Consider the following 16,570-nt stretch of genomic DNA (forward strand, 5'->3'; position numbering starts at 1 on the left):
TCTCTCTGCAAACCCTACAAGAACCTTCCTGAGTGGTAAACATTTACCTTTCGAGCACCAAAGTCTGGTGAACTTTATACATGTTAAATTCTGTGCACAGTCTAAGAATTGCCTGCATTCAGTGAACTTGGAAGAAGAAATGAGATTGAACTGTGAACCAAAGAACTTTTCTTAAATTTACACACACATTACATACACGTGCACTTAGAATTAGAAGGAGGTTAATTTGGGTTAGTTAAGTATAGAGTTAAGTTAAAGTTTGAATCTATTTTCATGTTTAAAGTTGATTAAAAATAACTTCTGTTTTAACAACCACTTGTCTTGGTGATTGTCTATTGCTGCTGGATTTTGGGGTCCTTTGGGCTCGCAACACCACCTTGTTAAAATTCAAGACTAACATATTCCTATAAGTTAAAAGGATAAGAATGACAAAGTTTGAGAGGCAGATGCTGCAATTTTAGTAGAAAAAAAAGAAACGTTATGTAAGATTCATGAAGCTGAAATCAAAACCTTTAAGATGTATAAAGGAAGCAGGAGAAAAGGGTAGAAGGAGGGCTAAAAGAGGCCTTGAAATGTCCTTGGCAAGTAGGGTTAAGGAGATCCTTAGATATTTTGTGAAGTGATGCTCTTGGCAGGTCCATCTTGAAGGCGGAGTACGTGGCAAGTGGCAGGATTCTTAACAGTGTGGAGGAACAGGTCCATAGATCCCTCAAGGTTGTTGTTCATGTTGATAGGGTGGCTAAGCATGGTGTACTGTTTTTTTTAAATAGTTGGAGGATTGAGCTCAAGAGCCATGATGTAATGTTGCAGCTCGATAAAACTATAGTTAAATCACACTTTGAGTAATGCTCTCAGTTCTGGTCGCCTCATTACAGGAAGGATAGAAACAGTTCCAATACCAATGTTCAAGAAGCATTTAGACAGAAAGATGAACAGACAGAAGATTGATGGATCTAGACTATGTGCAGGCAGATGAGTAGTTTAAATTGGGATCATAATAAACAGACCACTGGGATGAAGGGCCACTTCCTGAATACTGTATTCTAAATAAGCTAAGGGTTTCTGCATTTACCACTCTGAGTTCCAGATTAAAATCATTTTCCTCATTTCAAGGTTCCCTCAGCTCCTGAAATTCCAAAGGAAGCAACCCTAGCTTATATCAATCGTTACCCTTTACTTTGTGCTACTGACCCAGTTCTGAATCTAATTTTCCACTCTCCCTTGGACCCCATGGGCTTTTATGGTGTTTTTGCCTAGCTGCCTATTAGGAACTTGTCAAAGGCCTTCCTGAAATTCATGTACACTACTTTCAAAGCAAATCCTCATCTATTTTCCTGTTACCTCCACAAAAGGTTCTACCAAGAGTAAAGAAGTGGCAAGCCCATAAAGTTAATTGAACATTAGTCAAATAACAACTGCGTACTTTATAACTTGGAACTTGCATTGCATTGCTGAATGTGTTCCTTTGTTAGACCTTTGGATGTCTTTGAAACTCTCAGTTCTCTCAGTGAAGTCAATTGGTCCAGGAAGGAGGGCAGGATTGATGAGTCGCTCCTGAACATCACATTTCAAGCAAGCTGTATTTGACAAAAAAAATTAGTCGACCTTATTTTTACATGAGATATTTCTTAATCGTTTGATTGGTGAAGATACGTTCTAGAAGCATGTGGGCGCAGCTGCAATGCAACAGTTAAAAGATCATGCTCACTTCAAACAATTTTGATGTGTTTACAGCACCACTGCAAAATCAAACATTCAAAAATACAAGACAATGGGATAGTGTGTCTACATTAATAACGTTATGGTGTCAACAAAAGAGAGCACAGGGTTATTCATACTGAAATTGGTTATGGATCATTCCAGACCCTGAATTTACGGCATGTGGTCACAAGACCAAAGGCCAATATGATAAAGGGCCCGAGATTTGATTTAGGTGAATTAATTTAGAGTGTTCCATATCATCCCTTTGTGTTGTCAGCAGCAGTACAATGTAATGTTGGGGTCTGGAAAGGGTTAAGAGTAAAAGGCTTGGAGAAAGTAGTGCTGTGGAATGGCAATGGGACGTAAATAGGGAAGTACTGCACCATCAAAATGCATTTGGAAAAAACAGGAATATTATACATCATGGCTGCATTTCTCATATTAAGAATCAGACAGAGAAAGAAGCAAGCTTGATTCATACTTCTGCATGGTGTGCCGGCAGTAAGTAGTTCAAAATTGATCAAATGTGTGCAGATGGAGTTCAATGTGCTAACTGTTAGAATGTATAGAAGAGTACAGCACAGGAAATAGGCTCTTTGGCCCACCATCTCTATGGCAACCATGATACCAATTTTAAACTGCTCAGTAACCTGCATATGGACTACCTTCATTCCACGCCTGTTAACGTGTCAGAGTAAATGCTTTTTGGACATTCCATCACTTCCCCTGTTGATGCATTCCAGGCAACCATCACCCTATATATAAAAAAACACCTTACAAATCTCCTTAAAACTTTCCTCCCTCACCTTAAACCTGCATGTAGATGACATTTCCACCTGAGAAAAGGTTCTGAATACCTACATTTTCTACGCTTCTCATAATTATATTTACTTTTATCAGGTCACCCCCTCTAGCCTTCAACACTCTAGAAAAATAAATTAACTTCTCAATATACTGTAGCTAATACTCTACAATCCAGGCAGCAACCTGGCGAACCTCTTCTGTACCCTTTCCAAAGTCTCTGCATCCTCTTTGCAATCAAAACTGCACAAAGGAGAGAATATTAAGTGGACCCAAGAAAGATACATTTTAGAAACTGTGAGACCCAAAGCACATTGGTTTCCAAATATAGAAATTGTTAAAAGTTGGTAACAAACACAAAATGTTAAAAGAAAGTATAATGGAATGCGGTATCACATAGTGAAGGAAATCATACTGCAATGGAAAACAAATAAAACTGCAGAGCTGGAATATGAAAACAGGAATATTTAAAGAACCCAATCAACCCTGTGATACAGTCAATTTTTCTGGTCAGTGACCCTTCCTTCAAGCTGGGGAGGGCAGGGGTTATAGGGAGGAGAGGGTTTGGTTTTCAAAACAGATTGAGGGAGTAGGGGTCTTGAGGCATAAGATATGGAGATTGGTTAAGACATTATCAGGTTACGGGAATCAATGTGTGAACAATTTTCTTGAAATTCATTCTTGAAGTGTGCCAATGGAAGATGTTCTTCTAATTTAAAATGGACTTCGATATTGCAGAGGAAGATGTCAGAATAGGATGAATGAGCAGCCAGAGGAAGCAGTAGAAGTGGGGCAATAATACATTCAAGATATATAGACAGGGACATGGATGGTATATGCCAATCCTATGTGGGATCCCTGTCCTCCCTCTCCCAGTCTGCCCTCTTTATACTGCCTTCTATTCTATATTTCATTTGTCTTGGAAGGTTTCAGGTCAAAATGTTGACCATTCTTTTTCTCCCACTGATACTTCCTCTAGTAGACTGTGGTTAGTTTCAGATTCCAACATCTGCAGTCTCCTTTGAGTCAACATATAAACTGCTCTGCTCTCAACAACCTTTTCAAATATATCAGACATCTATTGCCAACAATCCATGCTAATTCTGATCAATCTTTGCTTTTCCACATGCAGATTAATCCTTACCCACAGGGAATTTTTTAAAAATAATTTTCCTGCTGATGCTCCTGTAGTTTTAGGGCTTTTGAAGAATATAAAGGTGGATAAGTCTCCGGGACCAGACGGGATCTACTCCAGGACATTGAGAGAAGTGAAGGAGGAAATAGCAGAGGCTCTGGTGGTAATTTTCCAAATGTCATTAGATATGGGGATAGTGCCGGAGGATTGGCGCATTGCGCATGTGGTTCCGTTATTTAAAAAGGGTTCAAGGAGGAAGCTTGGCAACTATCGGCCTGTAAGTTTGACGTCAGTGGTAGGTAAATTAATGGAGAAAATTCTTAGAGATAGTACTTATAAACATCTGGATAGACAGGGTCTGATCAGGAGCACTCAACATGGATTTGTGGGAGGAAGGTCATGTTTGACCAATCTGATTGAATTTTTTGAAGAGGTGACTAGGAATGTGGATGAGGGTAGCGCAGTGGATGTTGTCTATATGGACTTCAGTAAGGCCTTCGATAAGGTACCACATGGAAGGTTAGTTAGGAAGGTGCAGTCTTTAGCTATAAATTTTGAGATAGTCAAATGGATTGAACATTGGCTGAAAGGGAGAGGCCAGAGAGTGGTAGTGGATAATTGTCTGTCAGGTTGGAGGCCGGTGACCAGTGGTGTGCCTCAAGGATCTGTATTGGGCCCATTGTTGTTCGTTATATACATTAATGATCTAGATAATGGGGTGGTGAATTAGATTAGTAAATATGCAGACGATACTAAGATAGGTGGAATAGTGGATAATGAAGAAGGTTTTCAAGGATTGCAGAGGGATTTGGGCTGCTTAGAAAAGTGGGCTGAAAAATGGCAGATGGAATTTAATGCTGATAAGTGTGAGGTGCTTCATTTTGGTAAGAAGAATCAGAACAGGACATACGTGGTAAATGGGAGAGCATTGATGAATACAGAAGAGCAGAAAGATTTAGGAGTAACGGTACATCGTTCCCTGAAGGTAGAAACTCACGTGAATAGGGTGGTGAAGAAGGCTTTTAGTATGCTGGCCTTTATCAATCATTGCATGGAATATAGGAGTTGGGAGGTGATGTTGAGATTGTATAAGACGTTGGTGCGGCCTAATTTGGAGTTCTGTGTGCAGTTCTGGTCGCCTAATTATAGGAAGGATATAAACAAAGTGGAGAGAGTGCAGAGAAGGTTTACCAGAATGTTAGCTGGGTTTAAGCATCTAGAGTATAGGGAGAGATTGGACAGATTAGGTCTTTATTCTTTGGAGCGTAGAAGGTTGAGAGGGGATTTGATAGAAGTATTTAAGATTATGAAAGGGATAGACAGAGTGGATGTGGATAGACTATTTCCGTTAAGAGGAGGAAAGATTAAAACAAGAGGACATGAGTTAAGAATTAAGGGGCAGAGGTTTAGAGGTAACATGAGGGTGAACTTCTTTACTCAGAGAGTGGCAGCCATGTGGAATGAGCTTCCAGGAGAAATAGTGGCGGCGGAGTCAATTGTATTATTTAAGAAAAGGTTGGACAGGTGTATGGATGAGAAGAAGATGGAGGATTATGGGCATTGTGCAGGGAGGTGGGACTAGAGAGCGGTGTTTGGTTCGGTGCGGACTAGAAGGGCCTAATGGCCTGTTTCCGTGCTGTAATTGTTATGTTATTATGTTATGCTGGCTTTTCTCTGCTGCCCTTCTTAAATAAAGGGACCTCTATCACATTTTTCATTTTCCAGTCATCTTACACCAGATCTGTGGCCAGAAAATATTTAAATATCTCCTGCAAAGTACCCATCAATCTTCGCTTTTGCCTCCCATTGAAGGTGGGATACATCACATCAGGTCCCTTTATGCAGTTAAAACATTTAATACAATCCTCTTTTTCAGTCTTAAGATTAAATTCCTGTAAAGGTAGCTCTTTCCCTAGAGATTGTGATTACTTCTTTCTGCAGAACTGGGAAACAACAAATGGAGGTGTTCTTTGTCTGTTTCGTGATTGTGCAACCAACTCTTGAAGAAGCTGTCCAAGCTGACTGCATCGTTCCCAACTGTCTGCAGATCAATATCTGTCCCCAGGATGGAGCAATCTGCACAGAACAAAAGGTACAAGTATATGAAAAGCAGTGCTGATCATATTTCATTAAAAGACTACAGTATGATTCACCAGTAGATGGGAAACTTAGATTGGGGGTCAAGTTCCAATTTATTGTCATCTGATTGTACAAGTGCAACCCCACGAAACAGTGTTTTCCGGTCCTTGGTAAAAAAACATAGCAACACATAACCAGAAATATTATATATAAATAAATAAATATTATTTGATAAATTGTAGTCTCCGAGAGTTAGTATGAGCAGCTCATTCAGCAGTCTCGCTGCCCGTGCAAAGAAGTTGTTTCTCAGACTAGCGATTCTGGCTCAAATACTCCAGTATCTCTTTCCTTAAGGAAATCCAGTTGTGACAGATCCACAAAATTTCTGTCTGGTGATCTTTTAGACCTTTCATTAACTTGAGACTCAGCAAAGAACTCTACAATTCCCAAAAATGTTTTTTTAATTTATTTTCATCATGCTTTTGGTCCTTCTGAAAAGGGTAAAAAGTTACCATGGTATCTAAATTTGAGGATACAATCAGTTCAGGCACCAGAATCCAAATAGTTTGTATGTGTGTTTATCAGGCAAATGCAGCATGGATTCAGGAAGGCATGTCATAGTTGACAAATTGACTGGAGTTCCTCGAGGATATTATGAGCGTAGTGGACAGAGGAGAACAGATTGATGTTATGTACTTGGATTTCCAGAAGGCATACGATAAGGTGCTGCAAAAAAATTATCTGTAAGATAAGGATGCATGGTGTTGGGGGTAAAGTATTAGCATGGACAAAGATTGGCTAAGCAATAGAGAGCAGAGAGTTGGGATAAATGGGTGTTTCTCTGAGTGGCAGTCAGTGGGGAGCAAAAGGCTGTTGGGGTCAGTGCTCACAATGTGCATTGACATTTGGAAGAGGGGACTGAATCTAGTGTTTGTAAGTTTGCTGAAGACATTAAACTGAGGGGAAAAGCAAATTATGCTGAGGATGTGGAAAGTCTGCAGGGATACAAGTATAAATAGATTAAGTGAGTGGACAAGGGACTGGCAGATGGAGTACAATGTTGGTAAATATGAGGTCATTCACTTTGGAAGGAAAAATAGAAGATTAGATTATTGTTTAAGTGGAGAAAGACTGCAGCATGGTGTTGTGCAGAGGAGCTTGGGCGTAATTGTGTATGAATTGCAAAGGGTTGGTTTGCAGGTGCTATAGGTTATCAATAAGGCACATGGAATGCCGGCCTTCATTGCTAGAGGTATGAAATTTAATAGCAAGGAGGTTATACTGCAACTGTACAGGATATCAGTGAGGTGCACTTGGAGTACAGCAAATAAGTCTGGTCTGCTTACTTGAAAAAAGATATATGGTGGTTCAGACATTCATCAGGTTGATTCTGGAGATATGGAGATGAGCCTATGAGGATAGACTGATTGGCATGGATTACACTCACTGGAATTCAGAAGAATGAGAGGGGATCTCAGAAATGTATGAAATTCTGAAAAGGATAGATAAGGTAAGGGCAGAAAAGTTATTTTCTCTGATAGGTGAGAGTAGATTTTGGGAAAATAGTCTCAAGATTTGGGGAATGAATTTAGGATGGAAATGAGGAGGAACTGTTTTTCCCAGAGAGCAGTAAATCTGTGGAATTCCCTTCCCAAAGAAGCAGTAGAGGTTAGGTCATTAAATACATTTAAGACACAGCGAATGGAGTTTTGCATAGTGTGGGAATTAAGGTTAATGGGGAAAAGGTAGGTAGGTGGAGCCATGAAGTAGTAAAGCAAATTGTGCAGAGTCTGCAGAAATATAGATAGATTAAGTGAGAGGGCAAGGGTCTGGCAGTTGGATTAGAATGTTGGTAAATGCGGGTCTTGGTGGAGCGAGCTGGCTGGGCCAGATGGCCTATTCCTGCTCTTATTTCTTATGAAGAGGCTCAGAGCAAGAAAGCAAAAGTGAACTTTTGTTTCAGCCACAACTGAAATATTGTATCCAGTTCTCATCAACACACTTGTGATACTAGAGTGGATGCAGAAAGGATTATTGCAAAGACAGGAGATTTAATTTAAGAAGACTGGCAGGAGAAGCTAGAGTTCTCCATGGAATAAAGGTGTTCTGATAACATAGGAACATAGGAAGTAGGAACAGGAGGAGGCCAAAAATGGCCCATCGAGCCTGCTCCGCCATTCAATACGATCATGGCTGATCTAATTTATGATCTAACTCCACCTACCTGCCTTCTCCCCATATCCCCTAATTCCTCTATCATGTAAAAATTTATCTAACCAAATTTTAAATATGTTTAATGAAGCAGCCTCAACCACTTCCCTGGTGAGAGAATTCCAAACATTCACTACTCTCTGGGAAAAACTATTTTTCCTCATCTCTGTCCTAAATCTACTTCCCCAAATCTTGAGACTGTGTCCTCTGGTTTTAGTTTCCACGGCCAGCTCAAAAAACCTTCCTACATCTATCCTATCCATACCCCTCATAATCCTATATGTTTCTATAAGATCTCCTCTCATTCTTCTGAACTCGAGCGAATATAATCCTAGACGATTTAATCTTTCATCATAAGTCAACCCCTTCATCCCAGGGATCAACCTAGTAAACCTCCTCTGGACCGTCTCCAAAGCCAGTATATCCTTCCTCAAATATGGAGACCAGTGCGGTCTCACCAGTACCTTATACAGTTGCAACATGTCCTCCCTACTCCTGAATTCAATTCCTCTAGCAATGAAGGCCAACATTCCATTTGCCTTCTTAATAACCTGCTGCACCTGCAACCTAACTTTTTGCGATTCATGCACAAGCCCTCCCAAGTCCCTCTGCACAACAGCATGCTGTAGTTTTTCACCCTTTAAATAATATTCAGCTCTTTTATTTTTCTTGCCAAAGTGGATAACCTTACACTTACTAACATTGTACTCCATCTGCCAGACCTTTGCCCACTCATCCAGCTTAACTATAAAATCTTGAAGGGTCAAATCTTGAAGGGAACAATTAAAAACCAAAGAGCATGAAATGGAAAAAAAATTATATGAGTAAAATGTTCAGTGCTCAATATCCTGATCAATATTTATCCCTCAACCAATATCATGAACAGAATATTTTATAATTTTGCTCTTTGTGGGAGCTTTTTCCCAATGCCTGAAAAGAATAACAATGGCAGAGAAGATAATGTTGGTACCTCCTAACTCTAAAGATCAAAGTTTAATATTGAACTCCAGTGCTGTTTTCATGAAGGTTGTATTCCCCCAGGATGTTCCAGTTCCTTTCCACATTCCAAAGACGGGCTGGTTGATGGATTATTTGGCTAGTGTGAAGGTGGGTGGTTGGAGTGTGGTATATGAAGAATAGTTTTAAGGGAAATAAATAGGAATGAAATCATTAACATTGCTGTGAGAGCTGGCATAATCTTATGAGACAAATGGCCACATTCTATGTCATAAGTAAACATGAGAATAAGAAACAAAATCTCCACACACACAGGATATGGCTGTCCTGCCTGCATCATTTGCAGATATTTATCTCTTCAAAAATCACAATGTGGTTGGAGCCGGTACTTAGCTTTCTTTTATGAGGAGTTGGTTGGCAAGCATCATAAAGATATAGAAATTCTGCCCACATCCACTTGCGCCATCAAACAGATGTGCAATCAATGAATAATGGTAATGGAATACCAAGTCATTTTCATGAGGTACCAGCATGCTTTCAGACTAAAATGAATTTCTAGCCCAATGATAAGGAAAATTGAACAAAATATAGAGAAATGAAGAAAAATACCTTCTCACTTCAAAAGTTCCTCCAACAAAATAAAGGATGTTATTTTCTGAAAACAAAGTTTCAGATCTAAGGGTGGCATAGTTAGCATAGCACTGAGCACAACACTATTACAGTGCCAGCGACACAGCTTCAAATCCAGCGCTGTCTGTAAGGAGTTTGTATGTTCTCCCTATGTCCAGTGTTCTGGTTTCCTCACACACTTCAAATAATGTATGAGGCTTGATGGTTAATTGGTGTATTTGGAAGGGAAGGGCTTGTGGGCCAGAAGGGCCTGTTACTGTGTTGTACATCTAAATTTTTAAAAAAAGGATAATTTTGATAGCTCATGGGCAATTATTGCAAATTAATAGTTCCCAAAATAAAACTGCTCAGAATTTGTTATCTCCTATTTTCTGCTACTACAGTTAAAATCTATAAGATCCATAAGCAAGATAAACATCAAAATAATAGTCAAAAATACTCACTAGTGTTGCAGGAAGATGAAAAAAAGGAACAAATTGGCTCCGATGCCAGGGGATAAACCTGAGGTGCCTTGTAGTGGGGAGAACGGCAGTGCCTCCTCAAAGCCCGCTGCGGAGAACATGGGAGCAGAGATGAAGCCCGTGCAGTCCACCCCACAGGTAAGGCAAATCCGGCAAGGGGAAGTGATGCTACGCCGGACTGGCAAACAGACAACAAAAGCCTCATAGAGTGACTTGGAGTCTGGGGGAGGGGGCTCAGGCCCTTCTCCTACAGCGAGAGCACCAGGTCAGGTGCTCTTGCATTGAGCACAACACACGCATTGTTGCCGGCAGGAGCAGAGGCAGCAGGACAGAGCAACGGAAAGAGCATCCAGTTGGGAAGCTACAAGCTTGAGACGATCCAGCATCAGGACGGGAGGCTTGGCAAGCGGTAGCAATGGGAGAGGTGACAACAGGAACCATGACGGCGATGGAGGTAGCTGTGGAGAAAATGGTGGTCACGAAGTTGGCTTCAAGGTTAGAAAGCCTGGAAAGGACTTGGTAATAAGACAAAGGAAGAAGGAGCCTGCCTTGCATGATGTGTTGGAGGCCTTGGGACTCATGGAGGACAGACTGTTTCAGGCAGTGGACAGGAGAGCCCAGGAGATGGGCAAAGAACTGGATAAGATGCAGAGTGCCCTCTCTGGCCTATCAGGAAGAATGGCGGAAGTAGAGGATTGATGCACCATCAATTACTCGAAAGACTATTGTAGAGAAGCCAATAGGGGGCTGTGTGGGTGGGGAGAACAGCCATGGCCTCCAGGGCCCTTGAGGGAGCCAAGTCCCTGACAGAAATCCCGTCTTCATGTCTGTCTAGGAATACCATGTAGGCATATTGGGGGTTGGCATGGAGGAGTTGGACCTTTTCAACCAGGGGGTCAGACTTATGGCTCCTCATGTTTCCAGAGTAGAACAGGCCCTGGGGACATCAGCCACGATGTTATTTTGGTCCCAGTTGCAGATTTTCTAGGAAAGGAAAATAATGCAGTGTGGCATTTGAGGCCACACAACAGGGACTTGATGGAATGGTGTGCCTCCGGGAGGACCTCTTACCAGCAGGAGACTGAGAAGCCCTTGGACTGCAATGCTAGAAGGACTGCCTTCCAAACTGTAGCGTTCTCCCTCTCCACTTGCTTGTTACTCCGGGGGTTGTAACTCGAGGTCCTGTTCATGGTGATGCCTCTGGCCAACAAGTACTGGCACAACTCATCAAAGATGGCCCCCAGTCACTGTGGATATAACTGGGGAAGCCAGAATGAAGGGGCTGTGCAGGGCCTTGATGACTGTAGCAGCAGTTATGTCAGTGCAGGGGAAGGCAAATGGAGTATGGCAGGTTGTGTACTTTGACAAAGTGAAAAAAACCTGGTAACTTCGGGGTGGTGCAGTTGGTTAATCTGTGTGCTGGCACAGGTCATGCATGATAGTGTATTTGGCGGCTCATTAAGTTTCTCCAGCCAGTACAGAATATCATAATTATAGGTGGATAATTCAATCCTCCACCTCAGTATTTTGTCATGTTTGATTTTAGCCCATTGCTGATTGTTAGATATGAATGCAACTGCACATTGATCAATCAGCAGGGTGAATCTCTACTACTGGCCAGGTAATGGCACCAATGCCACATTCCCTCAACAATGGCCTGGGCCTCTTTCTCGACCGGGAAGTGCTGAATATCGGGGACTGAAGGGTACATGAAAAAGCCACTGACTTGTCTGCCTGGTAAAGGGTTGCTGCGAGAGCGAAGTCTGATGCATCACTTTCCACCTGAAATGGGGTGGATTCATTCACAGCATGCATTGTGGCCTTAGCAATATCTGCCTTAATGCGATTGAAGGCAGCACGGGGTTCCACTGCCAGGGGGTGTAGATTTGATGAGGAGGCGGGCCTTGCCCACATAATTGGGGACCCACTGAGCATAATAAGAACCCAAGGCACCTCTTCAGGGTCTCCCTTGTGTGGGAGGGGAAGATCCAGGAGCGGCTGCACATGGTCAGGATTCGGGCCGATGACTCCATTTTCCACAACACAGCCAAGGACGGCCAGATGGGTTGTTCAAAACATGCTCTTGGCCTTGTTATATGTGAAGTTAAAGAGCTTGGCTGATTCGAGAAATTTCTGGAGATTGGTGTCATGGTCTTGAAGTTCATGGCCACAGATGGTGACATTATCGAGGTATGGGAAGGTAGCTCACAACACATACTGATCCACTATCTGGACCATCTCCCACTGGAAGATTGATATGCCATTCGTGACACCAAAGGAGACCCACAGGAAGTGATAGAGGCAGTTATCTGCTTCGAACACTGTATACCAGCAGTCCTCTAAGCAGATAGAGATTTGAAGATATACCGATTTCAGGTCAATGGTCGAAAAGACACGGTACTGGGAAATTTAGTTGACCATGTCGGTGATGTGAGGAAAGGGGTATGCATCCAATTGCGTGTATCTGTTGATGGTCTGACTATAGTTGATGACCATCCTATTCTTTTCCCCATTCTATTCTACCACTGAGCTCTTCCAGAGGCTGACACAGAGAAAAAGCCTGTTTGACTTTCTCTGCTTGCAAAACCACATAACCCTTCTAGAACAGCTCCAGACAGAAGCTGCTCCGACAAACTCTTTCATCTGTTGCCTTCTTGGAAATAACAATCCATTAGTGAAGCCTCTTGGGCACTCTCCAAAGCTCTATCAAAAGCTGTGGAGCTGATATGTAAAGCATTAGTAGAGGTCCAGTATTTCAAATAAGATCTGTTTTAAAGTGTTTGTATGTGACCTACTCTAACAAACCTTTCCCAATTTATCTCCCCAAAACATATCTATATACTCTGTAACATAAGTCAATAGTGATAAATTAAACTGTGATTCTGTTTTCATATTTAAAGATAATTAAAAGCAGCTTTTGTTTAAGTAACCACTTGCCTTGGTGAATATCTATTGCTGCTGGGTTTATGGGTCCTCTGGGCTCGTAACACTACGCAGAAGTCCCGGATGTCTGCTGTGTGTGACCTGGATTACAAGGAGACCTTCTGGTTCACCAGCAGTACTGTGAGATAAAAATGCCGCACTGTGTCTGGGTGGATGAAGCTCTCGGTGCTTCCACTATGAATAAGCAACTCGTCATGTGCAGTCCAGTCGGTGTGAAGGCAGGAGGGGAGACCATTGCTGGCAAACTGTAAGTAGTGGACTTGTGAATTGTTTCTTTATTTCTTTATTTATTTAAACAAGTAAAGGGAAGGGGTAAGTGGAGTAGGGGGTTGAAGAAGAGATTTACTTATTTAAGTCTAAGGGTTGGTTAAGAGGTAATCATTTATTGTTGAAGGTTGAGGCAGTAATTAGATAGAGAGCACAGGTGTAGGAAATTGAGTTGATTGTGTAAGGGTGCACAGTAGGTGTATTTCACTCACGAGCAGTAGATAAAGGTCTGTGAGTGAGTGAAAAAGAAAGAAAGAATCAATCAGAGCACCGAGCGGCTTCGGCCCAGAGCGGCTTCGGCCCAGAGAGGCAGAGAAAAGAGTTTGGTGGGTATTTCATTCTTTTTATTTATTGCATTAGTTTAAGGAGTTTGTTTCAGATATGGAAGATCTCAGACCTGTGACAGTCAGGGAGACTGTCAGTGTTCCTGGAGATTACGTGTGCAATGAGTGTGCCCAGCTGCAGCTCCTGATTGGTTGCATGTTGGCACTGGAGCTGCGCATGGACTCACTCTGGAGCATCCGGGATGCTGAGATGCTGGTGGATAGCATATGGTGAAGACAGAACTAAAATAGTCATTCAAGAAATTGGGTTGATGCACATTGCTGTTGTGGACGACAGCGGTATCTAAAATAGCAGCCATCAGGGCCTGCAACCGGTTCTGCTTGGTATTTAAGATGGCACCCAAGATGGTGGCCTCCATGGCCTGCATGCAGCACTGCTGGGTCCTGAAGATGGTGCCCAAGATGATGGTTCCCCATGGATCACACATGGTGTTGCTGGCTCCGGGTGATGACTGTGTCTGGGACAGCAGCCCCCACGATTGCTGCTGGGAAGGGGTTTGGACTTTGGCATAGTGGCCCTTTTTTCTGCAGCTGGAGCAAGTTGAATCCTTCATTGGGCAGTGTTTCCTCTGATGCTTGCCCAGGCTGCAGAAGTAGCCCTTTGGGTGTGGTCAGGTCACCACTGGAGTCAGATGAATGCGGCAGGAGGTAGTCACGGAGTACTGCTACTGTGTTTGAAACATTAATGGAGTGAGGGAGTGGCACCCAGGGTAACCATGAATTGGCTGTGTTGTCGGATGCATAGGCCTCCATGTTTTGGAGAGCCACCTCTAGCATACTGAAAGCAGAACTTCTCTCCACAGACTGAGCTCCCTTTGCTCTAGGAGTTTCTGTTGAATGTAGTTCAACCTGATCCTCGTGATGTAGGTGTCGCAGATTAGATCCTCTATGGGCTCCGTGGTGGACATTGCCTTGCATTCACAGGCCCTTCTGAGTGTTCACAAGGCCCAAAGATATTTGGCATTGTATTCACTAGGTCGTTGTTTTCAAGTCACTCGGAGGTGTCTGGTATAGACAACATTAATTTTATGCAGGTACTGTCCTTTGAGAATGTCCATGCCGTCTTGGTACATTGTAGCATCCCTGATCATGAAGAACACCAGGGTGCCGACCCAGGAGTGCAGCAATTGAAGTTTGTCAGTCGCAGCCAGAACTCAAAGTTGGTTAATGCCTCAGGTGATCGAGGGTTAATTTTCAGCTTTTCTGAATTGAGGATCTGATCCTTTGTTTAAAAAAAACCTTTAAGTGAATAAAACTGATGCACCATTGTATTACTCAAAGACTAATGTAAAGAAACCAATAGGCTTTTATTCACTTAAGAACACAAGCACATCCATACTGTTTAGTTGTCCTGCTCTGAGCTGCAGGGGGCTGTGGAACAGTCACCTTTATATAGGAGCCTGTGGAGAGGGAGAGAAAGAAAGAGGGGCCACAGGTACAATCGGCCAATAGGTGTGCTTGACCAGACAATTATACATAACAATGGTTTACCACAAGGACACAATGGGCACAAATGAGGAAAGAATAAGTAAGATGGAAGATGAATTGGATGCATTGGTGAGGGAGAGGGAACATGTTTGGGAAAATTGGATGCCCTGGAAAATTATAGCCGAAGAAATAATATAAAAATAGTGGGGCTGATGGAAGGTATCGACACGAAGGATCCTATGGGCTTTTTTTCAGAGTTGGATCCCCAAAGTGCTGGCCAGTGACACATTGGGAGAGAGGGTAGAGGTGTAAAGGGCACACTGGTCACCCCTTCCAAAACTGGGCCCCGGGTAGAAAACCCATTCCATCTTGGTGAAGCTGTAGCCCAGTACTCTGAAAGTGGTATGGTTGGGGTGGGAGAAAAGATGTTCTTTGCGGAGCTTAAAGAGGCACATCAATTTGCAAAGGAAACGCCAGCACTTGTGGGAAAAAATAAAAATATAAGTAAAAATAAAATCAGGGATTAATGCATCTTACAGCTGCTGCAAAATGAAAAGTATTTTGATGTAAGAATGTGTAACTATCGATTTTATATAAATGTATTGGAAATGGGAGGGTGGAGGGGAAGATCAAAGGAAAAGGTATAAAGTACACAGACTGAACAATGGAGGAAAATGGCGAAGGCATGGAAGATGCGATCATCTGGGAGGGAGGGGGTGTGGGGGTTAGGAGAGGGGAATATGGGGGAGGAGGGTGTTAGGGTTTGTTGGTGTACTGTGTATTGTCTTTGTCTTTTTGGGATTCATTGTGGAACCAGTGGGCTGCTCTGAACAGACAAAGATAAAAGATTGGATGGATATTGGATGGGGAGGGCTGATAGAGGTATGGGGGTGGCAAAATCACAAGTGGAATCACTGAGCAATGACCAACTGCATAAAATAAGTTAGTTTTAACATAAATGGATTAAATATGTTGATGAAGAGGACAAAGTCTTGGCATACATAAGAAAATTGGAAGAGTATATAGCTTTTCTTTAGGAAACATGTTTAATAGAACATGAACACCAAAAACTGAAGAGAGGATGGGTGGGCCAGGTAATAGCATCCACTTTAATTCTAAGACCAGGGATGTGGCAATTTTGATTGGAAAAAAATGTTCCAGTAAGGATGGAAGGCATGGTCATTGACATAGCAGGAAGGTTTGTCAGATACATTCAGAATTCTGGATCCTACGGAACATATATGCCCATAATTGCAATGATGAGAGATTTATACAAGATATTTTCTTGAAATTGGCAGAGAGAAGAGAACACTCTGGTTGGGGTGGGGGGGGGGGGGGGGGGGGGACGGGGGTGGAATTTCAATTTTTGTCTGGGTCTGGTCTTGGATCAATCATCGAGAAGGGTAACTGTAATGGAGTAGATAATTTGTGAGAATTTGATAAAATTAGAGTAGGTTACATACATCTTCTTTGGCTTGGCTTCGCGGACGAAGATTTATGGAGGGGGTAAAAAGTCCACGTCAGCTGCAGGCTCGTTTGTGGCTGACCAGACCGATGCGGGACAGGCAGACACGATTGCAGCGGTTGCAAGGGAAAATTGGTTGGTTGGGGTT

At 42.5% G+C, this 16,570-nt stretch overlaps 1 protein-coding gene across 10 annotated transcripts in view; it reads right to left on the minus strand.

Annotated features, from left to right (window-relative positions):
- Positions 1 to 16,570, minus strand: part of m1ap (meiosis 1 associated protein) — a 150,390-nt gene that overhangs the window by 91,425 nt on the left and 42,395 nt on the right. For all 10 annotated transcript variants that reach the window (XM_069923475.1, XM_069923466.1, XM_069923465.1 and 7 more), the window contains 2 exons: positions 5,567 to 5,713; positions 1,424 to 1,577 (listed from right to left, as the gene is read on the minus strand). In XM_069923475.1, the coding sequence (XP_069779576.1) occupies positions 1,424 to 1,577; positions 5,567 to 5,713 (301 nt within the window). The remainder of the gene's footprint in view (positions 1 to 1,423; positions 1,578 to 5,566; positions 5,714 to 16,570) is intronic.

This window comes from Narcine bancroftii, chromosome 3, assembly GCF_036971445.1.
Source record: "Narcine bancroftii isolate sNarBan1 chromosome 3, sNarBan1.hap1, whole genome shotgun sequence".
NCBI lineage: Eukaryota > Metazoa > Chordata > Chondrichthyes > Torpediniformes > Narcinidae > Narcine > Narcine bancroftii.